Raw genomic sequence first — 25,540 nt, 5'->3', positions numbered from 1 at the left:
ACTCAGCCGCGCGTCGCAGTTTCAACTCTCTTCTCTGTGTTTGGAAATGTGGTCAAACACGGTCTTTCGTGTTTGAAATATTATCTTAAGTCAATTTCATGATCAGTTGATAATAAAGCTCTGTGGAGTAATTTCTAGAGCAAAAGGCATAAGACCGCGGCCAGAGTTCAAACTCCATCAGATTGATCTACAGACCTCACAATAAAAACGCAGAGCAGAATATTACATTATGACAACAAATCAGAATTTTATTGATATCAGCTATCAGGAGATTTCTTAAGACTTGTGCAAATTCATTTTCTTGGCTGTCAGTTTGGCACTAAGTATTCCAATAAGTAAGTAGCTTTACCCAAACAATAAAAATGCTATCTCCTAATCTTCAAATGACGGTTGAATAACAGAGAAGCATAGCGGATAATGGGTCAGTCACAAATGTTGAGTAGGCATAGTTCATAGCATAACTCCCCTGTTTCGTACTACTCTGTTTGATACAGTTTTCAGTAAGTTCCTTTTCTCGTTAGATTATGGGAAGGATTTGCCTGCATCAGAATCTTGGGAACCAGGCCTTGGGAAGATTCTGTCTCCCATCTCATTAGTTGTTGCAAGCAGGGACTTAAAAACGAGTCTATCAGTTTAACAGTGCAAATTTAAAACCTTTCAAGACCGCCATTATTTTAAATGAACACAGCTATACCCCTTTTATCATACAAGCACGAGACTATCGCACAGTTATATGATAATTTACATTCTTTTGTAGTTTTTAGAATTAAAATTCTGTTATGTAAAGCATAAATCCGCCGTTAATCATCAAACTCTCCATATGATTTCATTTGTCCACTTCTTCTACAACACGCTCGTATTGCTCTTCGTCCGACGTCTCTTCTTGGGACGTACTGTCTCCTCCCTTGGCCTGCGCTTGCGCATCCTGTGCATTGGGAATCCACAGACCAGAATCAATGCATTTCTTCAAGTAGCCCCTTGCTTCTTCTTCGGGCATCCTGCCAAGAACTTCTTGAAGCATGGGAATATCTTTTTCTTCAAAACACTTCTGAAGTTCCTGAAAAGAACAGAAAGGTAACCTTTACAACTCGTGTTCTGTTTAATTCCTGTGTTGGAAGAGCTAACAAAAAAAAAAAGAAAAAAAAAACGTCCATGAACATGGCGCCAATGACGTTTAAACTGTCTAGAATTGTATCTCCAACACGAGGTACACAGTTTCTACTTACCGGTGGTAGCGATTCAAATACTTCCACAGGATCCAAACCGCCCGGGCCCAGTCTCTTTTGTCGTTCTTCCTAGGAGCACAAACAGAAAGAAGGTCGAACTTACGTGTATAATTAACAAGATCCAGTCTCCACTGGAACATACTAGAACTTCACTTGGTCTAAGACAAAATGGAGAAAAATCCAGTGACGATGTATAATGCATAGTAACCACAAAGCACTCCCTGATTCTTAAAAGATAACAAAAAATAAGCTGAAGTGGAAGTTACATTTGAGAGAAGTTTGTTTAATCTCACCTCCTCCGCTTCCTTCATAGCTTTATCGATCCTGGCCTGAGCTCTTTCCTTGACTCTCTGCAGGAATGATTGAAGTTCATCTTCAAACGCGTCCATGTATTCTTTGAAGTCTGTTTTAGCTTTCTTCATCCTTTGCGATGCACAAGGAAGAATTGAAAAAAGAGATTAAGACAATATGAGGGGCAACATTAGGGATGGGGTGAGAAGGAGGAGGGAGGGAGGGAGGGAGGGAGGGAGGGAGGGTGGGAGGGAGGGAGGGAGGGAGAGAGGGAGGGAGGGAGGGAGGGTATGAAGACTCGAGCCTATTATGAAACCATCTGTTTTCATTTCTTCACAGGTCTGTCTGATCCTTTGTTAAAATTTTTATCTGATGTTCATCTCATCTCTTGAAAAACATGGTCTTATTAGTATCAGGATATTAAGGAAACAGTAGTATCAGTAATGTGTGTTCGTGCCATGCAGGGAACATCAATCTGCTAACTTGGTTTGGTCGTACCAAACGTGACTTATTTCATAACCCATTTTCGTGTTGCCTTACGCCAGTTTCAAAACGGAGCCCGGAGCGAACATTTCAGATTCAAATAGGTTGAAAAATATACGTAAATGAATTTGCACAGAGAACCGTTTTGACACATGCGACAGAACAACAACGAAATAAACCTTTCACTCTACTCCTTGTTTTCCTTGCATTTTCGCTGTTGTAAGTACGATATCTATAATGCGGAACACAATCAGGCGGTAGTGTAGCAGCTTTTATAGGTTTGTGATTTTATTTGTCGACATGGTGGCAGCTGTTATTGTTCTAGGGCTAGGGGCATTGTTTATGTTGTTTGTTCTATTGTTCTATCAAAGGGTGTCGAACTATTTATGTGTGAGACCTCACAAGAGCTACTACATGACCCCAATCAGGACACCTTATCACATATGAAATTTCGACGGTAAGGTGACTGCCACTGTTTCTGCCTATACATCCACTTACTTAGTAAAGAAGGAGTGAATGGTAGCCTGAGGTCTGGAATCAAGTGACCTGACCAACTCCAATATGTACGTCATATATTGTTAAATGCTACTGTTTCTGCCTATACATCTACTTACTTAGTAAAGGAGTGAAATTGGTAGCCTGTGATCTGGCATCTAGTGACTTGGCCAACTACAGTATGTACCTTATATGTAGTGAACTGCTACTGTTTCTGCCTATACACTGTACATCTACTTACTTAGTAAAGAAGAAGTGAATGGTAGCTTGTGGTCTGGCATTTAGTGACTTGGCCAACTCCAATATGTACCTCATATGTAGTTAACTGCTACTGTTTCTGCCTGTATACATGTACATCTACTTACTTAGTAAAGAAGGAGTGAATGGTGGCCTGAGGTCTGGCATCTAGTGACTTGGCCAACTCCAGTATGTATTGCATGATGATAGTCTGATGTGCAACTCGCTCCACCAAAGAATGTTTCTGTTCCAACAAAAATAGGTCTCATTAAAACATGAAACTATAGCTATAAAATGGCTCTGCAAGGAGTAGAGAGGACAGGGCTGGAGACGGGGTCGTTAAAGAACAGAAGCACAGAAATGGTAGACTAGGGTAACCTGGTACATGAGAAACTTCATGAGAGGAACAAGAGTGACCCAATAGAGTGCAGCTCTTTTATTAGGTTATTCAAACCCATATAAATGCAATATATCCATATGTAAATATGGCATGGGCCAAATAACATAGAAGTAAAATGTCCTTTAAACCTTGATTTACGAACCTCTGTTAACAAAGTCCTCACTATAGCGAACGATATTCTTCCCCCCAGTAAGAGCAAAATAAATGGAAAAGAACCCTGATATAATGAAACCTTGTTATAACTCGAACATATTAATTATTGCCAGTCCCTAATGACCCTTCATTATATATGTATCGAGGTTCCACTGTAGAAGGTATTGTGCAGACTGAAAATTTTACAGTTGCTAAGAAAGTAACTGAAAAACAAAAAAAGTTCAAAATTTGATGAAAAAGAAGCTGATACATTAGTACAATTTGTCACATGGGTTTACAGATCCATGAAGCCCTACTTAAAGCTTGTGCTACCGGTCACGTGCTGTTTGACATCAGTACCTCTTGCACTTCCAGGTTGATGCACCAAAGAGCCAGGTAGTTAGCCGTGTCGTCACAAGCCAAATGAGGATTTTTACGCAGATAGTCTTCACTGTCATTGTAATCATACAACATTCCATAATGTTCTATTTCTTTCTTGTACTTATCCATAAAAGCTTGCTACAAATTGAAAGGAAAAAAAAAACATCAGTTAAACTGCATAATACGTAGTTGGTGAGAGCCTAGTGTTTACTGGTACACTGACATAGGTAAAGTCTGCATATAAGCTAAGGGGCCCTTCAGGCCAGAGCTTATCCTAATTTCTGTGGCATGGAGCGACTAGGAGTATTTCTACTTCCCCCTGGATGGGATGCTAGTCCATTGCAAGGTTATCCCCAGCATTATAGGTGGCTGGTACCCATTTATACACCTGGATGGAGAGAGGCACTGTGAGAGTAAAGTGTGTGGCCCAAGAACACACCACAATGTTCCCAGCCAGGGTTTGAACCCGGACTGCTCTATCCTGAGTCAAGCACATTAACCATGAGGCCACTGCGCCTCCATGATACACGGCACATGCTGTGGTTAAATACTACATGTACATATTAAAACTTAATAATGACACAAAGAAAAACAAAGATGAGGTTTAATTCTCTTCTTCAGTTTTCTTTTCATACTTCCACAAGCCATACAGTACTTGTACCAACTGATACCAGTCTAATATCCCATCATTCTTTACATGCAGTCCCATGCTTGTGTGCATGTTTTTTGCAGTAAACAAAACAAAACATTTACCAAACACATCTGAATGTGTCCAGTATTCTGGACTCATTTAGAAATATCCTTGATCAGTACAAAGTTTGTTGGCATAATTGTACAACCCAAGAAGTGATAATTTTTACCACAAAAAGGAAAAATTACTCACAGATCTTTCAGCCTTTTCATCTTCAGTTAAATTTTCCTCCGTTTTCTTTGGAGCATTGATAATCTTGAAATAAATAAACAAAGTTTAAAGAATGCAGTTAAATGTTCTCAACTACCATAAATTTGCATTGTATAAATACCTCAGTTACACTATTACTATTCAGAAACTGAGTGTTAGTGTCAGCTTTCACTCAGTCTTGTGAGCTTCACACCAATACGCATAATTGTTTTGGACATTTTTATTTTCATTTTAGTTTTCTATATTTTGGAGGCGGTTTTAATAAAACAACTATTTCACTTGTGCTTGTTGGATATGAAATGACTATAGCCAGTTCAGTGCTACTTACCTCGTTGGCTGTCTATCATCTCACATCCAACGCTCCCTCCAAGAGTAATTGTTAATTAGCCATGTTATTTTGATATCTGTGATATTCTACAGGTAAGCATATAGACTAGTATGTATGTAGATGTCCTGCACAACAAAACTTGATCTCAAACTCACTGTTCTGGTAAATCCTGCATGACTCAGTGTGTCCACATTCTTAGGAGCTTTCTGAAAATCAAATCAGCATGTCAACTGTTAGATAAACTACATGTGCTTTATTAAAATTAGAATATTTATTTGTTACTGACACCTATTCTTGATATAAAGGAGTGAAGTTTCAAAGCTTACATGCACTTAATAGGAAACAAGTCCAGACATTACTACATTTGTACTCTTTGTTAAAATTTGAATAACAAAATTAAAGCCTATGGGACATTACCTGTACATGTAACAGAATGTAAATTGTGAATTCATAAGGAAATGATCCCCATAAAATCAGGTTTTAAACAATTATTGGATGAGGTTTTTGTGATATCCAGAATAATCAAGGTCGAGGTAGGGGTTATCAGCTAAAGCCAAAGGCTGAGGCTGATAGCACTTACTGAGACCTTGATTATTCTGCACATCACAAAAACTGAATGTAATAATATTGTTTTATTATACATTGAATGAAAAAAAAAAAAAGAAAGGAAGTCATGGTTTTGCTTCTTCACTGACGGCAAGCAACACAAAGTGTGTGAACTTGCCATAATTACCCTTAGAAATCATGCACTGTGGTCATACATGGCATGATTACCCGTGACCTTGAGAGTCCTTGACATGATCAGTGTATAATCTGCAGCTAGATGATGTCACAGGCACTGATTTCGAAAATTCACTGTACGCTTTCGGCCAATCAGAAAAGAGATAGCGAGTTCAATGTATAATAAACAATAATATGAGACAATTGATCATAGCCAACTCGATACTAGGCACCTCGTTGGCTATCTACCATGATCTCATATCCAATGTACGGCAAGTGACGTCAAATTTGTTTTACAAATCATCTATAAATTCATACTTAAATATGAAAAGAAATCTCACCTTTTCTTTCTTGGTCAACTCTTCATCATCTTTTCTGAGCTCCTTCAGCTGCAAATTCGAAATTACTTTTAATTAATTCCTTGTAACTGGGTTGACTGGCACTGAACTTTGGACATTTGGTCTTAAGGAGTACTCAGTGTACTAAACATATTGGTGTGCAAAAAATGGAGACTACAGACCTGCAGATTTACACTATCATATGATATTAAGGCAGAAATCGTGCATTTTTACGAAAAAAATCCTGAAAAATGCATTTTTAAAATTTTAATGCGTCCCAGGACACAACAGGCTACTTGGAAGACTTATCGCATTAGCCTTGACAGGTCAGTTAGATTCTGTTGTTTGAGAAACGAAGAAACTTTAAGAAAGAATCGAAAAGGTCAGAAAATCATGGTTGCCATATTGGATTTAGCAGAGTTGAAGACTGGTGACAATTACACATCCGGGACACTTGCATAAGCATCCGCCATTTTGAATTGATTTCTCACTCAAAGAAACACGTGTTGTGTATTCAAGTGATAATGGCAACGGGTGGTAGACACGGCAAATTTTTGGATAAATGGCTGAAGGAATTTCATTGCCTCCAGACCAGAGGTACCGGAGGTGATTTATTAATGCTTTGTAAGGATTGTTTAAAAGCTGGAAAGAAGAACACGTTCATGACTGGATGCCAAAATTTCCAAAGATCTGCACTTGTACGGCACATACAACAGGTTGATCATAAAAGTACAGCTAAGGTTTTGCAACAACAGCAGCGTTTTAAAGCAGCGAGTGACAATGCGAGGGCAAAAGAAATCTTCAAAGAGCAGCATCGTCGCAGAAAATAGAGAAGCCTTAGTGTCCCTCTACCCATCTTTCAGTTGCCCCTTGTTTCATTATGAAATGTCAATGTGTCTAAGTTGAAATATTTGTAATTGAAATTAAATGGTTTATTTGCTATTCATTTGAAAAGCAACAAGTTTTCTTTTGGAGGGCTGTCAACATAATTATTTGGACCCACAAAAAAGGCTAGGGACCCATATTTGGCCAGATATATGGGTCCCTGGACCCAGACTGAAAAATCCTAGCGCCATCCCTGATTTACTTTCATAAAATAAAACTAATGTGCTCAAATCTCATTACAGTCACCAATATTACTCAGGCTTCAGTAGGAAAGCCTGAGTCACAAAATGCAAGCTGTTTAGTCTCCAAAAGGGGGGTCATGCTCCCAGGCGTTCCAAGCGTAAACCACAGAAACTACATGTACATATGTAGGGATGAGAGTGCAAAAGCTTGTGTTATGTACTCTCTCCTGATGAATGCTGTGTTTTGTGAAGAAAGCCTTAGAGTGTCTAGTTGAGAGCTAACTGTAAACAGGTTAACGAAAGTGTACAACTGTAGATCTCTCTGGTTTATTTGTTGCCAAAAGAGTGAGATTTTCAACTGTCAATTGTAAAGATGAAGGCAAACTAGGGGAGTCTGGGGGCATGCACCCCTTTACATTTATACATTTGAAGTGTCTAAGAAATACTCTTCTTGTGGAAATGAGACCCTAGAAACTAGTGAGCCCCCACTGACCAGTGTAATGCTGGCTCTGAAAGAGAATGTTGGACTGTCTTTCAAGATCTTTCAACTTTTGGAAAGTGATTGAAGTGGGTATAAAAGAATTTAACCAGAGTGAATTATTTCTAGAAAGAGGCCATCTAAGTAATTTCTTAACTTTAATAGCAATTTTCTACTGTACCTCAAAAAGAACTGTTTATTATATATTAAAAAAAAGCTTGAAATGTGTGAGAAATAATTGTTTCAGCATGAGAGTGTAAGAAATTGCATATATTTGTATGAGTCCTGCACTCACTGCATGAGTGTGCAGAGCTCTAGGAGTTCTGAACAGTTCTGCACTTTGACAAGTAAATGTACATGTAACCATAACAAACTGCTGGGTATGTGCAAAGCAACCATTCACAGCTATGTTTCGGTGAAAAGGTGAGGTAACATGCAGGAGTTCTTTGTGAAGCATGATACATGTATATTGAATCCAAAAAATGGAAGAAAAAATTAATACTCGCCTTTTTCTCTAATCCTTGTAATTCGTTCTTTGTCTTTTCCTCTTTTTCTTTGTCCTTTGCTAAATCTGTATCTTTAAGTTTTTCTCTTGCTTGCTCAAGCTTTCTTTTATTCCTAGAAATGGAAAGGATTAAAATGATTTCTACAGAATATTCAAGCAATAGTAGCAAAAATTAAGTTACTAAAGAACCCTCTTAGCATGGTACTATTCTGAATACAGTTAAGAAGAACTAATCGAAACTTAAGCTCTCAAGCTGACCCCGCGAGGTAAAATTGAACTTGAAGTTATCCATACTTCAATTAAAACAGACACTTCATGTCAGTTCAAAACACAATAACACACGCTTTAAGCATTCTTGTGAGGTTTGACATTAACTTTCTCAAGAATGCTTGAGAATTTAATCAAGGGGTCACTTGGAAAAATGAACCAAACTTAGTTATTTGAAATAGTATTACAAAAATTACCGTGATATGAGTAGATTTTTAGTAAATAATTTTTGCACTTATTGCTCGAACTTTGAGCGGAATCCATCTTAAACATTAAATTTCAAGATTAGTTGATTCTCTTTCTTTTATCATTTCTCCTGTATATATACACATAGCATTATTTATAAGGTAGGTACATGTATATATAAAACTAACAGTCTTGCTGCAACAAAAAACAGTGATACAGTTTACAAATTCTTGAGTATCTTCTTAAGTCAGGCCCAATTCCTTTCAAATGTCTGCTTACGGGAGCCTTAAAACAAAGGAAAAGTCTAGATCGTACGGCCTCCAAGTGTCCACCGTCACTTACAAGAATGTCTGCTACCAGCAATGAGTAAATTATACAGAGTTTGTATGAGAGTTCAAAAGGGGTTTTGTGAAGGTGGTAGTTAGTAGAGTTGTCTGCTTACGAGAGTGTCCAGTGTTTCAGTCAGAAAATTTTTCTTGAGGACCAAAGTGGCCCCTGAAGACCTTTTTTAGGGGCCTTTTTTTTTAGGAAAGGGGCCAATAAATTAAAAGCTACAGAAGGAAAAATGCGTCAGGGTACCAAGGAAAATAAAGCAGTATATTAGGATCTGGGATAAAATTTAATAGTAACTGCTTTTTGAAGTGTTTCTACTCAATAAATTTCTTTTGAATCAGATACTAGTATGATCCGTGCATTACAAGAGAACAGTCCTTAGGCATACATGACATAGTCAATGATCAAGGGTTTGCAATGCATTATAGGGTGATTTCAAACTTGGAAGTTTTCCCATGTGAGATAATCAATACAGCAGAGCAAAAAGATGGATTGACTTCTTTTCTTATGTTGAATGTTTTAGAAGCAAAGATCTTTAAATATGATTGTCTAGAAGGACATAATGTGAGACAAAATAACTGGATTGACCGTCAACACAGAGAAATTTAGTCACCATTATGGTGACTACACCAGAATTTTTGCCGAATTTTGGTCGCCAAGGATGAAATGTTAGTTACATTGGTGACCGTATCGGGCACAATTTCAAGCCCTGGGATGGCTTTTAAAATACTACGTCTGGTTAAGCCTGTAATCTTGTTAAAGGAAAGGGCCAAATTGGTCCTTTCTTCGTTTTTCTGGGGGCCATCTCTGATTGCAACGTGTGTTTCCCACAATGGCACGCTCTGGCTGAAACACTGAGTGTCTGTTAAGAGAGCTTCCACTGTACTTGCCTTTATTGGATCTCAGTAATCAAGTAACTGTTTAAATTAATATAAAAGTTAAAATGCATTTTGGCATAATGCTGTATGCAGCTGAATAGAACTGCTAATTTGCAGTTTATGTTAAAGGCTTACTCTTCAATTTTTGCTTCAAGTGTCTCCCTCTCTTTCTTTGCTTCCTCCATTCTCTCAACCCTTGCCTGGTGTCGCCATCTAAAAAGGCTGGGTGTGTCAATATTAGGGTGGGTGTCATCTTCATCATCACTTATCTATAAAAAAAACTGTCAATCATTCAGTCTCAAGCTTAAAAATATTTAATCTCCTTACTGACTTTGCTACATTTGTTTCAATCCCAAGGGGAAGGGGGGTGGGGTTCACTCAGTTTTTCAGTTTTTTTTTAGTTTTCAGTTTTTTGTTATTATTGCACACTATTTACAGAAAAACAACTTAACATAAAATGGTTTACAATGATATAGGAAAAATAAATACAGATAGAAATTAACTAGAAGAAACAATATTTAATAATTGTGTACAGTGACCAAAGTAGGCAATGAGCTTTTGAGTTGGTCACTGTCATGCAGATATAAGTTGTGTTGGCCGCACGCTAAGTTAATTTAAATTAATATTTACATTAAAGACAATATTATTATCAAAGACAATATTATTATCGTAACTCCAAAATAAAAAGGACGTGTGTTCGTCGGGAATTTTGAAAAGAACCCCTACAAGGTACCAGTTTTGTGAATGTGGCTTGAAATGTTTTTCACTCCTAACAGGTACCAATTCTAAAGCAACACATTATCTACTGTCATTTTTCTTTTCGGCTAATACTCTAAAAGGTACCGCAAAAAAAATCCTGCTGTGGACCTTTTGAGACTGAACACACTTAAGAGGTACCAGAACTGCGTTTTTAACCCCTAAAAGGTAGCACGAGTTCCCTTCTTGGTGTTTCAATGTTTACTGCAATTTAGGTCTGAGAATTTGTCGGTAACTATCTCCTGCTGGACAATTTCCTTTATGCTCACTAACTCAAACTGTCTGCCTGAAAATATTTTGATATCATGAAACAACTCAGCTGTTGATCACTCCTCAGAATTCTTGAGAATTAAAAGCCTAAATAAAAATAGTCAGTATTAAATATGATTGATTATATGACTACAATGGGTGACAAAAGTGTTGAGACACTTGGCAGTAAACTTCCATTTTTCGAGATTTTCAAACAATGTTGATTTTTCTATTTCTTAGACTGCACAGACCACAGCACCTACACAACATTGAATTGGGGGGCCTGAGGTATCAGAGAATTAACGCTAGATGCAGATAAAATAGAATACGTGCTCAAATATCGAAAAGCATCATTTTCTAAAAGTGTCTCAACTACTTTTGTCGCCCATTGTAGCTCCACTAAGAGTAAAAGTGAAAAACATCCTGTCCTGCCATTACCAACCGAGCCAACAAGATGAAAAGCCAACAAGATGGGTCTCTCTGACCCACTCAGAAGCACCTACCTTGTCTGGCAAGAAAAATGGTATTTCTCTACCATATAAATAAAACTAAATTATTTATAGACCAAGATTGTTCAGTCAAGATGGCTCACTATTGGCCTCACTTTATTTTTCACGTGATAATGATCTTGATTGGCTCTTGCCTGAGAAACATGCAAAAAATATTCAGGCTGATATCCAGCCATCTTGACTGCATGCTTAGTCATAAGTACATATTTCAGTAAAAGTTTCAAGGCATTTTCTTTGCCTTATATTCTTGATTATCCCTTTTTTTTTCTTTTTGCAAGGACTTATTAGGTTTTATAAAGCTTTAAAAAGTAAAATCTGCAAACTAAGAATTGACTAGATTACTTTAAAAATCACACTACTGATTTCTACCAATCTGCTCTTTAATACTATCAGTGCTACTGGCAGTCATTATGACATGAAATTTCTCCCTAATAATGCACTTCCTTATAAGCTCACATTCTCAAGAGTAGTCACCTTGTAAAATCACTAATCTAGATTTTGTCGCATAAAACTGTAATAAAACGGCAGTGGTACGCTCTGGGCAAATAACTTTCTGAGGAAAAGATTAAGCTTTTCTAAACTTATGTTTGAGGATACCACTTGTTGTTATACATGTATCGGCGAAATCTAATCGTTCAAGTTGTTTATGGGTCACAACAACAAATGCAGGTACACTGAAAGTAGTAGTGTCTACACAAAACATTGACAACACAGATACCTACCTCAATATGGTCCCATTTACTGTAATCCACCATATTTTCGACTGGATATAGAGAATTTGACAGGGAAGAAATGCACACAATCTTTACAAAATATGGCGAGAACCTTTGACGAAGTGAACCGAAAGAGTCTGGTGCGTAGATAATTTTTTTGGAGCGCGGCATCTAAGCCAGATAGAACCGCAATCGTGCAGAGTCTCTTCGTCAGATTGATGAGCGTACGTATTATATTATCGATTTAAAAAAAAGAAATGCAGTAGTGCTTCGTTGATTTCCGGGATCAGTAAATTTTCTATGGGCAGTCCAATTGAGTATCCCTGTGTTTCGGGTAGCCCTGTGCCCAAATCCCTAGTTATATGGTTACCCCGCGTGTCCAGGGAAGGGATGCCCAAAACACAGACAGCGTCAAATACAGCATACTGGGGCTAGTAACAATTTTGCTCTAAAACCCTTTATCCTCTCAGGAAGTGCTGTTAAACCGATTTTATACACAACATTAGTTCCCGTCGAATAATCAGAATTAGCTGATTTCATAAAAACTATTTCCCCGCTCAATGCTTTGATCGCGATGACAATTTGATCGCGATCAGATTATTAATTCTCTCACTAACCCAGAAAGAAACGGTCTGCGACTTACATAGAGTAGAACTGTTCCTGGAAAAATGTAAAACAACATGGTCAGGAAAAGTGCGACAATGAACATATAACGCCATGAAGACAGAGTTTAAAGAAAAATCACAGATTTTTGTCATAAATAAGGTGAGGACTTTGGGAAGCGGGCCGCACACCCCCACCCAATCTTTCTGGGAGTACCGCCCGGGCGGAAGCTTGGCGACGCTGTTATTAAGAATTAAAGTTGTCCCTGTTACATAGTTGCATTGCAGTCTATATTTTCTCCATAACAATTATAAGCTTCAGTTAAAAATATCACTACAAACTGTACTACAAAATAAAGTTTTTCCCTTAAACTCTCTTTAAGCAACAACAACAAAAACTAGTTTTATTTGCATTACCATAAATACATACAGTGTTGCAAGGCTTTCAAAAGCATTTGTAAACTAAAACTAAAATAGCAATGCTTAGCAATTGCAATAGAGGATGATCTAGATCATCTTGCTTTTAGTTGTCGATATAGGCTCGATTTTCGCCGCTCTCTCGGGTCCGACTGCTTTCCTCCCAGAGAAGGTTGAGCGCGGGCTCATTTCCCGAAATCTCTGCTGGTAATCGAGCTAATTTTTGATGCCGGTGCCGTAAATTTATTTGCCATATACGTACAAGCCAAAATGGACTTAGTTTCCCTGATTATTGAGACATGTTTAAGGACAATTCCTGAAATTCCTTGAGGATTATTTCGGGGTCGACGAAAAGAAAAATAGGGATAGCTTCGGGGGCGACCAAGGACCATTTCAGGGTTGGCGTCACTTCGGGGTCGGGATTATTTCGGGGACTGTACAGATATCCATATCGGCTGACTGTATCACTAGACTCACTAAAGATTTAGGGATGGGGGTACCCAAAACTCGGGGACACCCATTCAGTCACGTACTATAAAAACCCGGATACATTAAGGTGGTATCAGTACCCTCAAATGGACCAAAAAGTTTGTTTAAATATGGTGAAGAAAGATCAATTGGGTGCTATTGCACTCAAGAAGAGAAATTAAATTTCTAGAGTTTTACTCAAGATGGTTGCTATGGAAACCAGCGACAGCCTTTTGAGGTAGTGTTTTATAGTATTGACGCCAACACTTCCTGCTCTTTTACAAAACAAGATTTGACTATCAAATAAGCATATCATGTAAGTTTCTGTTTTGTTCCGTGCAATGAACCTAAGTTTGGACAGTTAACTCTTATTTTCAGTGCTTTTTACAGCTTTATTTGGAAATAACCTCATTTTTTTACCACACCCAATGGACAAATCATCTCATGTCACGTGACAGACCTTAAAATGTTACGATTTTTTTGGTTTATGACATCACGACACTATTGGTCTTTGATCAGCCCAAGTGTCGGGATTTCTACTTAAAACCTTGCAAAGTAGAAATGTTGGCGCGAAGTCAGTCGGTCCAAAAGTAAACTTTTGAGAAAAGTACACTTTAAGTTTCTTACACGAAGTATTAAGCGTTTAACGAGCCACAAATAGCGGGGGTGGGGGTGCAGATTGGGTCTCGGGGGAGGGGGTGCAATGGTTGTTCTATTTTGTAAAAAGTTACCGCAGTTGTGGGAAATATTCCTTTTCATAAGGGAAATGAATGAGCCTGTGGTGGCAATTTGAGGCAAAGCTTTTCACAAATAATTATACCAATCGAGTTGTGCATGTCTTAAAAGTTTTTTTCTAAATAGTTTCGTTCATATAAGTTAAAAATAATCTATGGTTTTGGTCACGTTCTTATAGTAAACGGTCGTTGCTATGGCCGTTGCTACGTGAAAAAACTTATACCACTGTGTACTTTCCTTAAATTTCACACTCATCTGGAAAGAAATTCGGCAAGATCGTTTCAAAATGTTTTTGACAAGTCCTCAAGGGTCTTAAGTCTTGTATTTCCAAGAAATTGAATTTTTCATGAACATCGCCATATTTTAGGGTATCATACCCCCATAAAGTGTGGGGAGAAGAGGGAAGACCTGGGTTTTAGTATACTGCACGAGAAGACCGGGCGAATATAAATAATTCAATTACTATTTTCACAATAACTATCTAATTTCTCGCGCGCTGATTGGCTCATTTTTATCATCAATAAGAGCCTGACGGACGGATAAAACTTTATTTTATGCAAGCTTTCAAGTTCAACTTTCAGCTGTCAAACTGTCAACTTTTCAACCAATAAGATTTTATGGACTTTTTAAAGTAGTCAATCTTGCGGCTCGTGGTTCCACAGCCACTTTGACAATGTTATGACCCAATTTATCATCAATAAGAGGACAGGCGCATAAAAAAAAAACTGACGTCAATTTGTTAAATAGAACTTTTTTTTGCGGTTTTTGTTTTTAGGTAATATTATTACTTCAAACGACCAAACCTTATACACTATTTTTGTGCGAGACAACAGCTGAAATGGTGCACTAGACCACATTTTGTTGGGAAGCTCTAATATTTTGGCAGAAATCACTGGGTAGCCCATTCGGGTCCATATTCACCCGAATAGGGACCGGTGCATAACACGTGCACCGCAATATTCTGAAGTACTCGAGGACGCCTGACTCGAAAAACACCTGCAATATCCTAATTGAATCTGGCTTACTTTCCCGAATTCAACTTGAATACGACAAGTCAGCATTCTTGAACATTATTGAACACGCCAGGTGTTCGTCACGTGTTGCGTGCACACATGATTAAACACTCTCGAATACTCCAGGTGTACGTCACATATGACGTGCGCCTTGAATACCTGAGGATTCTAAGGTGTCACTTTAGGGGATTCGAGGCTAGAATACTCCACGATATATTCTCTTTATTTAGCCCAGTTTACATTACAACTTATCACGGAAGGAAAACCTTTGCTTTTTTCCACACTTCACGGTTGTTTCAATGCGGTTTAAAATCATTTCAGTCATCATTTTCAATTTGTGGTACATTTTAATTTCCTTTTTAATACTGTTCGTCGCGACCATTTTAGCGAAATCTGAGCATGTGTTTACTAGTTTTGTTTGTCCAGCTAAAACATGTTTACATTGCAAATTATAAACTTTTACTCTGATTGCATCCGACCTCTATGTACATAGTTCACCCTAAAGCCAAAACAATACCGTTTCTTCTCTGGTCTTTCTGAGGACATGGGGCAGGGAAAAAACGTACATCAGTGGACTTGTGAAGATGTGGGCTTGTGGCTTGAAGGAAACTGTTTCGATGACTATGTGAATCTGTTCAGTAATGAACATAGGATCGACGGAAAAGCGCTTCTTGTCCTCAACGAAGATGACTTGAGAAATCCTCCGCTTAAGTTAAAGATCCTTGGCGATATAAGGCGATTATGGCTTGCGATAAGTTCTCTTCAGCAAAGAAACAACCGGCTGACTTCCTTAGTACTGCCCACTGGATCCAATGGATACGTTAAGCGAAACAAGATTGATCAGGTTGATAGCCTGGGCAGGTTTATGGTTAGTTCAGGTGAACGGTGGCCTCGGGATTTCGAAGATCCTGATAACGAAGGAACGGACTGCATTCATCCCTTTTCGAACATTTCGGAAACAGGGAAAATGTTCATTAGTTTGTTGTACGTGTCTTCAGCGTTTTTTGTTTCTTCGTTTGTCGCGGTTTTCGTAGTTCACGATCGTGTTCCAGATATGAAGAAATATCCCCCTCTGCCTGACATTGTCTTAGACAACTTACCTGTTATCCCATGGGCCTTTAAACTGTGCGAAGGCACGGTGCTTATTTTGACTGCCTTTTTATCGGTCGTCTTGTTCTTCCACAAACACAGAGTTATTATTGCACGGCGAGTGGCTGCTATGTATGGGACACTTTTTCTTCTTCGCTGTTTTACAATGTTCGTCACATCACTTAGTGTTCCTGGAATTCATTTGCAATTGGAATGCTCAGCCGGAAAGGTAAGAAGAGGAAATAGATTTATGTTTAGCATCTTAAAAACCCATTCAGTTATGAAAATGAAACTTTTTTTTTTAAATCTAAGGTTACATCTAAGCAAACCTTAATCTTATTTATTTCAGATAGCACCAGATACGTGTTTAGTAACGAGTACTCCAGGAAAATGTTCGAGGCGGATGCACTAAGCTCTAAGTACTAACATGTAAATTAGGTATTAAACAGGTAATTAACAAATAAATAAATAAATAAATAAATAAAAATAAAACAAATTGATTAATTAATCGTGCGGCGAGAAAGGAGATAGGGGTGAGTGATATAAGTACTTGTGCGCACTTGTCGTGCCTACGTTGCTTCTTCACATTACAAAGGTATATATATTTGCTTCAGAAAACTCCTTGCTTTCCTTGTAGTACTGTTCTTTCTAAAACAAAGCAATTTGTTCGTAGCGCACGCGGAGAGGATTAGTCCACGTTACTAAAAAAAAAGTAAATTCTGCTCATCAGAAGGGAAACAAATTTCCTGGGAAAAAAAGGGGAAAACGTCACGCACTACGGCTACTTGTGGCACTGATCGGCTCAGGAAAGTTTCAGATATTCAAGTAGCGTGGACTTCGATGGCAGGGAAGCCTTTATGTTGGGGAGAGGCGGAGGCGGAGTGTTCGGCAGGTCCAATAGACCGATGAGGAGATCCGACTTTTCAACATCTGTTTGGCCTCCCTTAGGACGGCAGATTCGGCTTTACCAGTGGCTCTAACGTGATACAGTACGTCGACCGCATGATCAACTTGAAGTCATAGGCCTTGGCAAAGTTCAGAACTCTTGAGAGGTATACTGGGGCCCATTGTCTGACATAAAGTTTATCCGGCACACCATAGCGGGCAAAGTGTGCTTTTTTTTACTGAGACTTGTAGCAGTCATGTCTTCGTTCAACAGATTCACCTCAAACCAGTCACTGTAGTGGAGTAATCTACCACAACAGCATATCATTGAGCCCTCCTTGGTTGAATAAGTCCTGCCAAATGAATTCAAGAGACAACATCGGTTCTCTCGCGAGCGACGAACAATCACACTCGCACACAATGAACATTTGACACTCTCTTGTGGAATTGCAGCTTGCGTTTTAGGCCAATATATTATCTTTTGAGCACTAAGAATCATACTTTTACTGCCTGTGTGGCCAGGTTAGAGTTTTTCAGCTTAGAAGACTGAAGCTGCGCGGGGGAACGGTGACTTTATGTGAGTTGGACAGTACATCAAGGTATACCGTTAGCTCATCCCGCAATGGATAGTAATGGCGTAGTGGTGTGCGAACCTGATCCGTGAGCCACAAACTCACACAGAACTGACAGAGAAGAATCCACTTTGTTCCCAGCTTTTATTTCTTCCAATGCGCTCGGATACATGTTAGGGAAGTGTAGTTCCAGGGTCTCTCCCTCCAGCTCTAGTTTACTAATAAAATCAATAACCTAAATTAACTATTTTGAGCGGTCAGTGAGAAAAGCTCAATCAATGCAACTTTTACTTGAGGATACCACTTGTTGTATCGAATGAAATGTAATCGTTAAAGTTGTCCTGGGTCACAACAATAAAAGCAGGTACACGGAAAGTAGACGTGTCTACCTAAAACATTGATAACTCAAATACCTGCTTCAATATGGTCCCATTTACTGTTTACTGAACTCCCACCGTATTTTCGATTGCCATAACCGAAAGAGGCTGGTACCCAATTTTTATTTTCTTTGACGTGAAGAGTGCGTGGCAGCTAAGCCAGATAGAACACATGATCGCGCAATGAGAACAGCTGAGAAAAATATGGGGCAGGGAAAAGACGTGTATCAGTGGACTTGTAAGGATGTGGGCTTGTGGCTTAAAGGAAACGGTTTTGATGACTATGTGGATCTGTTCAGTAGTGATCATAAGGTCGACGGAAAAGCGCTTCTTGTCCTCAACGAAGATGACTTGAGAAATCCTCCGCTAGAGTTGAACATTCTTGGCGATATAAAGCGCCTATGGCTTGCGATAAGTACTCTTCAGCAAAGAAACAACCGGCTGACTTCCTTAGCATTGCCCACTGGATCCAATGGATACGTTAAACGAAACAAGGTTGATCAGGTTGATAGCTTGGGCAGGTTTAGGACTAGTTCAAGTGAACGGCGGCCTCGGGATTTCGAAGTTTCTGATGACGAGAGAAACGATTACGTTCATCCCCTTTCGAACATTTCGGAAACAGGGAGAACCCTGATTAGTTTGGTGTACGCGTTTTCAGTATTTTTTGTTACGTCGTTCATCATGGTGTTCGTTCACGACCGTGTTCCAGATATGAAGAAGTATCCACCTCTGCCCGATATTGTCTTAGACAATGTTCCTCTTATCCCATGGGCCTTCAAAATGTGCGAGGTTACGGCGCTTATTTTAGCTGCCGTTTTATCCACGGTCGTGTTCTTACACAAGCACAGAGTAATTATTTTACGGCGAATGGCCGCTTTGTGTGGTACAGTGTTTCTACTTCGCTGTGTTACAATGTTCGTCACTTCACTCAGTGTTCCTGGAATTCATTTGGAATGCTCGGGAAAGGTGAGACGACGGAAGAGATTTCTGCTCAACATCTGAAGGACTTATTCAGTTATGCAAATGAAACGTTTTTCAAAGCTAAGCTTACATTTCTTATGAAGCATAAGTTTATTTGCTGGATAGTACTAGATAGAATTAACGCTGTTGTCCAGGTGGAAGGACTTTTTTTTATGTCGAAGACAAGTTATTTACATAATTATATGTCGATTGTTTAAATTAAATTGTGGCGGTATTGTGTTTTTGCTACACATCAATCATTAATAGTAGTAATGTAGTTAGGATTTGAATATTTGTAATTGAAGATAACTTAAAATAGTTTTGTAATCTTGCCATCTTATTCCCACAAAGTGCATTTTGCAAAAATTTCTGAGGTGAATTGATAGACCAAGATTTTTGTGAAAGAAATAATCAGAGCATCAAAGCACAAGCATGACCATAGGCTCAGGCAACATATGCAGATGCAGTAAGATATACACTTAGTTACTGGTCCGAGGGAAATAGTTGGTTTATTCTCTCCAAGAATCTCAATGTTTCCCTTGACTTTGTCATGGGAAACTTCAATATTCCTGGGAAAGCAAAACTAACTGTTTCCCTAGGGACCAGTAATTTAGTGTTTTGCTGTATGGCTGGAGTTAAGGGTAAAGTAATAAGGCAAGTTAGCGGGAGAGCAGACAACAATGATTGCTTAAATGTCCCTGGCAGGGCATTTCTATCTTCTTTTTTTGGTAGCTATCTCTTAATTTAGATTTACTGTAGTTACGTGACCACAAATCAACAAATAAAAGTGTGTGTTATTTTCAAGTTATCTCCAGCTACATAACAAGGTCAGTTATCATTTCACAGGTGTTTATTCAGGTGTTATAAGTGCCTAAAATATGGAATAATAAGTCAGCTGTTATTTCTCTTCTCTAGTTGTATGGTGACACCTGGACAAAGATAAGCAGAGCATTTGAGATCTTCTTTGGATTTGGCCTGTCTGTGAATGGCGTGCGAACCTGTGGTGACTACATGTTTAGTGGCCATACAGTCTCCATCACCCTGTTAAATTTCTTTGTCACTGAATGTAAGTAAATTTTTACAACAGTGTTTCTTCAGGTACCTGTTCAGTACCATGTTTTTTTTTTGTTTTTTTTTGTGGAGGTACGCTGGCCTCACATTTAGTGCACTCAACTCCAGATTGAGCAGTCTGGGCTCAAACCCTGGCCAGGGACATTTTGTTGTGTTCTTGGGCGAGACACTTTATTCTCACAGTGCCTCTCTCCACCCAGGTATGTAAATGCTTACCAGCGAATTTAATACTGGGGGGTAACCCTGTGATGGACTAGCATCACATCTAAGTGGGGATAGGAATACTCCTAATGGCTTCCTACAACAGAAAAACAGAGATAAGTGCCAGCCTGATGGACCACTTGGCTTGTATCCAGACTTTACTTTTACCTATAGGTACCTGCTTTGGAGGGTTGGCTGAAGTGATTGTGTGTGATTGAAAAAGTGATGTATTGAACACATTGTTCTGTAGTGTGACCTATGTAACAACATCAGAGACACTCTGGCTTTACTGATATAGTCATGTGGATAATTGCCAACACATTTTGAGCCAGATGGTCTCTTTTCACAGACACACCTTCTTATATGTACTACCTACACACTTGCTGCTGGGTCCTGAACATTTTTGGAATCTTCTTCATTCTGGCTGCGCATGAACACTACTCCATTGATGTGGTAATTGCTTTCTACATTTCTTCCCGTCTGTTCCTTTATTACCACACCCTAGCTAACACCCGAGCACTGAAGCAGATTGACAGCAAGAGGACACGTGTGTGGTTTCCATTGTTTTGGTTTTTTGAAGAAAAGGTTTCTGGCAAGGTGCCAAATGAATATGAATGGCCTCTTAAATGGCCAAGCTTTCTTTGCCAGAAATCTAAGTCTCAATCAATTCCCTCAGAGCCCTGCTGTTTTAAAAGAGACTAACTTTAAGCTACAGCTAGCCAGGGCTACAACTCTGATAAACACTGTTTCAGGACACTGGCAAAATTGATGCTTATACACGTAATATATAATTTATTGTGATAAAGATAAATCAGCATATTGGGAGAATGGTTGAGAATTTTGGGATGATGTAGACTACAGAAATTTTTTGTACTGCTTGAACGATGTTTATTAGAATATTGTAAGTGCCCTTTTTATCTTCAATGAATTGACCTCTACATATGGTAGTACTGTATCTTGCAGATTTTGTGATACATGAACATTATGCACTGAAATCTGCACTTGTTGAAAGAGACAATGTTTTGCTAGATTGGAACTGATTTATTTCAAATGAAATTTTCAACTCTTTGATTAAGTTAGGCCATCACACTTTTTTATGTACACTTCATTATTGTTTTGAAGCAAATGATAGTTTTGGCTTAATATTCTAACATATTCCAAGGATTAATATTCTTAATCATGACTGATACTTTAGCTTTGTCTGAATGTAACATTTATTCTTACAAGTAGCATATGAAGTGTTTTCAGTGAAGTGCTTTAAGGAGTCTAACATGTGTGTAAGTCTTAGGGTGAGCAAAACTGCACTAGTCATCCATGACTCACAGCCTTGGTTTGGCAATCATATGAGTCCATTTGACCGATCTAGTAACAGGAACCAAAAACAACAAGTGCAAATTCCTTTTATTTTGCATGCATGAAAATCTTGAAATGTTTAGTGTGATTTTTGTGTAAGATCAGACCACAACATCTCTTCAAAGAAACAAATTCTAATTCTTGAATAAATAGAAACAATAGTAAACTAAACTTGCAATAAAGTACATTGTAGACTTTTTTTTTCATGGATTTTTGTCATAAATAAGGGGCAGATTTACTTATTTATCAAACATTATATTATAATTTATTGGGCAGATAATTTATCCTTGATCACAGAAAGATTTGTATTTACACTTATACTTATCACAAAATGTATTGGTACACTAGTAATAATAATAATAATAATAATAATAATAATAATAATAATAATAATAATAATAATAATAATGATAATAAAATTGGACTGTTGCCATAGAAAAAGGTAACACTTGATACCTGCTATGTAAATACATGTATTGCTCCAGAAAATACCCATACTTCCCTCACAGGTCCTCACAGGGGGGACTTTTGGTGTGAACCCCTCACCCCTCTGGAAATTCCAGTTCAATCTCATGCTTTTCTTTAAAAGCCCTGCTAGACCTCCTCTGCTGCAGAATTTCCTATGACTCTTAGTTAGGTGTATGGATATTTTCTGGAACAACACAATAGCCAATATCAGATCATTTTGTATCATATTTATCTTTGAATTTTTTGGAATTTAGTTGAAATAATACTCCCAGGAGTTATGCTTGTGTGATCGATTTTGAAAGAAAGTGAAAAGTACCTAAGAAAAGCTTTTGTTACAGACGAAGGTGTGGGTTTCTGTTACGACATCTTACTTAAGCAGAAATAGTAGCAAAATGATTTTGTCAATGAAATTTTTACCCAGCTATTTTTGTGGCAGTAGAATGATATAGAGGCTACATTGCAAATTATTGAAAATTTACGGTTTTGCAGGAAATTATAGTATTTATAATATGTACTAATATATTTTATAAAGATCAATCAGTATTGTATGGTGAAGTAAATTATTAATTGCTATCTCACGTCTAGTTCCCAAGCCGTTGTCAAACGCTTATTGAAGTCAAAGGCATGCGGTGAAAAATAAAAGAGAAACGACAAGGAAAAAGTGCGCTGATCCTTATGCTTGTTTTTTCTTATGGTTATGCTTGCGACGCTTATCAAACTAACTGAAGTTCGTCTGCCTCATTCAGGATTTACAGTTAAGTTCTGAATTTTTTGGTCCGGACGGCAATCTGCAAACCAATTTTCCAAACCTTGAAAAAAGTATGGACAGTGAAGGTAATGTCTGAAAAGGAGACGTGGAATTATTTGCAATATGCGAAAAGTACTGAATTGCTAATGTGAAATACACACTCAGCTAACTGAATTTCATGTCAGCTTAAATTTCGTCTTGGACCAAATCTCGAGCCCCCACCCCTTATAGTTACGATGGTATGTTAATGCTCGCAGTGCATCATGGTTACAACTCGTAAGTCAGTAAAAACTACTAAAAGTTAAAAAAACACCTCTGTCTAGAAAATGAAAATAATAGTCCCGGGGGTGGACTCCCATATGAAAAGGATAATCGTCGGAAAATTTGAATACATTAAACCCCTAAAGAAGACCAATCTGGGTGTGGCTCAAGCTGTTTTTTTTTTTTTTTGACCTCTACCTGTAATATAACGGAATAGGGCACGGTTACCAGTCGCTGTTCAGGAAAGGAGCTCGCGCTAGTAGACCGGACTCCAGAGACCGGCAGAAATCGAGCCTAAAAACAGAGCCCAAAAGATACTTAAACAGCTAAGTATCCGAGACTATATCCGTACGGCCAGGAAAGCTTTTTTTAACTCAAAAAGGCAGAGCAATTCATCCCTATGGTCTTAACATCCGCCAAGAAACACATTCAGTAATTTCCTGTTATTACGTCATTTCATTATTTTCTTTCACCTTGTCTTTATTTTAAACTGTCAATGAGTTTAGTTTTACTTATTTCCGGTATTACGCTAACAAACCACAAAAACACCCCTTCCAATGTCAAATTCTCATTGTAACTGAAGAAGGCTGGTTTGGCCAGCGGAAATATAGTATATCTTTAAAAAAAAATCATGCTACGTTGTATTGGTCTTTGCTTTTGTATTGTTCAAAAAATAGTGGCGTCTCGTCATAAACACCCTTAGTGAGACGACAATCCTTGATTTATACCCCTAAGCGAGACAACGAGCATCCCCGACCTTTCCATATCGGAATTTCCCCTTCCCCCCGGGAGTATGGAAAATACCAAAATGTGCACGAACTCTTTGAATCAAAAATGCGTTGTGGTTTTCATGTATTCCCGTCGATAAAAAAAAAAGAGTCCTTGAAGGTCCCACCGAGATTTGAACTCGGATCGCTGGATTCAAAGTCAAGAGTGCTAACCATTACACCATGGAACTTTGCACAATGTAAGAGTAAAATACGTAAACTAGAACAGTGTCATAAGGCGATTGCAACTAGAACTATGTAGCCAACTGTACGTTATATTGGGAAATTACTCTCCGACCTCTCGCAAAAACGACCACGTACAAGGATAATTAACATTTTGTCAGATTGCCATGAGTCAGGAGCCCTGCATGAGTTTATAGACGACAAACCCTTTATTCGGCTAGGAAAATTTTTCTCCGGACATGTTATTTTTTTCCCGTGTAACAATTTTTTTTATTTTTTTTCGGCTCACCGAATTTTTCTCATCATTTTTTTTCTTCGTACAAGTATGCTTGTCAAAATCACCCGTATTCCCCTTCAAAAGTCAAATGGTCCACCCCTAACGTTCTTCTTTATGGATAACGTGGACATTTCAGTGACATCTAAACGGAGCGATAGTTTGAACAGGCGCCAAAATTGTGACGCGGCGTTCACTTCTCGAGTTGAATGAAACTTGCGAGGAAAGCTTGTGAGACGTTTTCTTTGGGTTTCCTTCCGTAATTGTCCTCGCACAGGCTCCTCTAGAGTCGTCTAAATTCTGGAAAATTGTGACAGACGACAGAAGTTTACGGAAAGATCCCAAGTAATAGCGTCGCTGAGAAATATATGCCATGTGCAAGCCAAACGAACAGGGAATGCCGGATGCAAGGGTTTTACTTGCTTGCCGTTGTTTGCGACGCCATGGCTGTCATCGATCAAGTTCATTGAAGTTTAAAAGGATAAGCCCCAAATGTGAGGTAACAAACTTTACTAAAGTGCTTAGCCTAATTTAATGTCGAAAATCTGTTTCACTTTCTGAACGTAATGATCTGGCATGGCTGGCATTGAGTTAAATTGAGTAGCATTTAAAGACAGCTTTGTCTACCTAGCCTTTGCGACCAGTTTTATAAATTGGTCGAGCATCTATGATATCTATCCATTTGCAGATCCTGCTGAGCATAAGCATACGAGCTGGGGAAGCGAGGGGGGCTGCAGCTCCCCAGCTACGGAAAATTACGTAATTTTTCGGGCAAAACGGTCATGATTCGGACAACGACACTTGAGAGAAAACATTAAAAAAAAATGCTGTTGTTGTGATTTCCAAAACTCGCAAAACAAGTTTCTACTTTTTATGAAGCTCTGTGTGATTAGACGCCCCACCGGGTGTCTGTAGGCCGTTAAGTGGTTTCTTCAGTGGGTTGGTACCTGAAGTAGTACCGTGTGCGTACCGTAGAAAGTGTTACATTGTAACTGTTGCTGATCTTAAGTATCGTTGGCTAGACTACACAAGATGGAGGGTTAAAACCCTTGTTTTAATATTGAATATCACCACTGAGCGTCAGTAAACGTTTGTGTTTTTAAATCCCGATGACAGAAAAACAGCTTTAACAACTCAGGACTCAGTTTTCATAGTTGTTCCCTTAAAAAATAAGAAACATTAATGACAAAAAGAAAGAAAAAGAAAAAGAAAAAAGAAAAACC

The 25,540-nt window shown here is 38.4% G+C and overlaps 2 protein-coding genes, 1 non-coding gene and 1 pseudogene across 3 annotated transcripts; 2 read left to right on the top strand and 2 right to left on the bottom strand.

Annotated features, from left to right (window-relative positions):
* Window positions 1-237: 237 nt before the first annotated feature.
* Window positions 238-12,036, bottom strand: LOC145479085 (hsp90 co-chaperone Cdc37-like). Its single transcript, XM_081457340.1, has 11 exons — window positions 11,883-12,036; window positions 9,782-9,915; window positions 7,984-8,095; window positions 5,936-5,983; window positions 5,030-5,080; window positions 4,529-4,591; window positions 3,625-3,783; window positions 2,861-2,976; window positions 1,520-1,649; window positions 1,227-1,295; window positions 238-1,057 (listed from the first exon to the last, which is right to left on the bottom strand). Exons 1-11 carry the CDS (start codon window positions 11,913-11,915, stop codon window positions 827-829), a joined length of 1,146 nt encoding a protein of 381 aa, XP_081313466.1. The 5' UTR covers window positions 11,916-12,036; the 3' UTR covers window positions 238-826.
* Window positions 12,037-15,491: 3,455 nt separating this feature from the next.
* LOC145479056 (sphingomyelin synthase-related 1 pseudogene) lies at window positions 15,492-16,643 on the top strand (annotated as a pseudogene).
* Window positions 16,644-17,641: 998 nt separating this feature from the next.
* On the top strand, window positions 17,642-25,537 carry LOC145479055 (sphingomyelin synthase-related protein 1-like). Its single transcript, XM_081457299.1, has 3 exons — window positions 17,642-18,997; window positions 19,907-20,057; window positions 20,613-25,537. The coding sequence occupies exons 1-3, from the start codon at window positions 18,215-18,217 to the stop codon at window positions 20,963-20,965; spliced, it is 1,287 nt and encodes a 428-aa protein (XP_081313425.1). The 5' UTR covers window positions 17,642-18,214; the 3' UTR covers window positions 20,966-25,537.
* On the bottom strand, window positions 23,980-24,051 carry Trnaq-uug (transfer RNA glutamine (anticodon UUG)). The gene has a single exon. It is a non-coding gene; the product is annotated as a tRNA-Gln (tRNA).
* Window positions 25,538-25,540: the final 3 nt, after the last annotated feature.

This window comes from Orbicella franksi, chromosome 2, assembly GCF_964199315.1.
Source record: "Orbicella franksi chromosome 2, jaOrbFran1.1, whole genome shotgun sequence".
In the NCBI taxonomy this organism is placed as follows: domain Eukaryota; kingdom Metazoa; phylum Cnidaria; class Anthozoa; order Scleractinia; family Merulinidae; genus Orbicella; species Orbicella franksi.
This window is presented reverse-complemented; position numbering and strand designations above follow the sequence as displayed.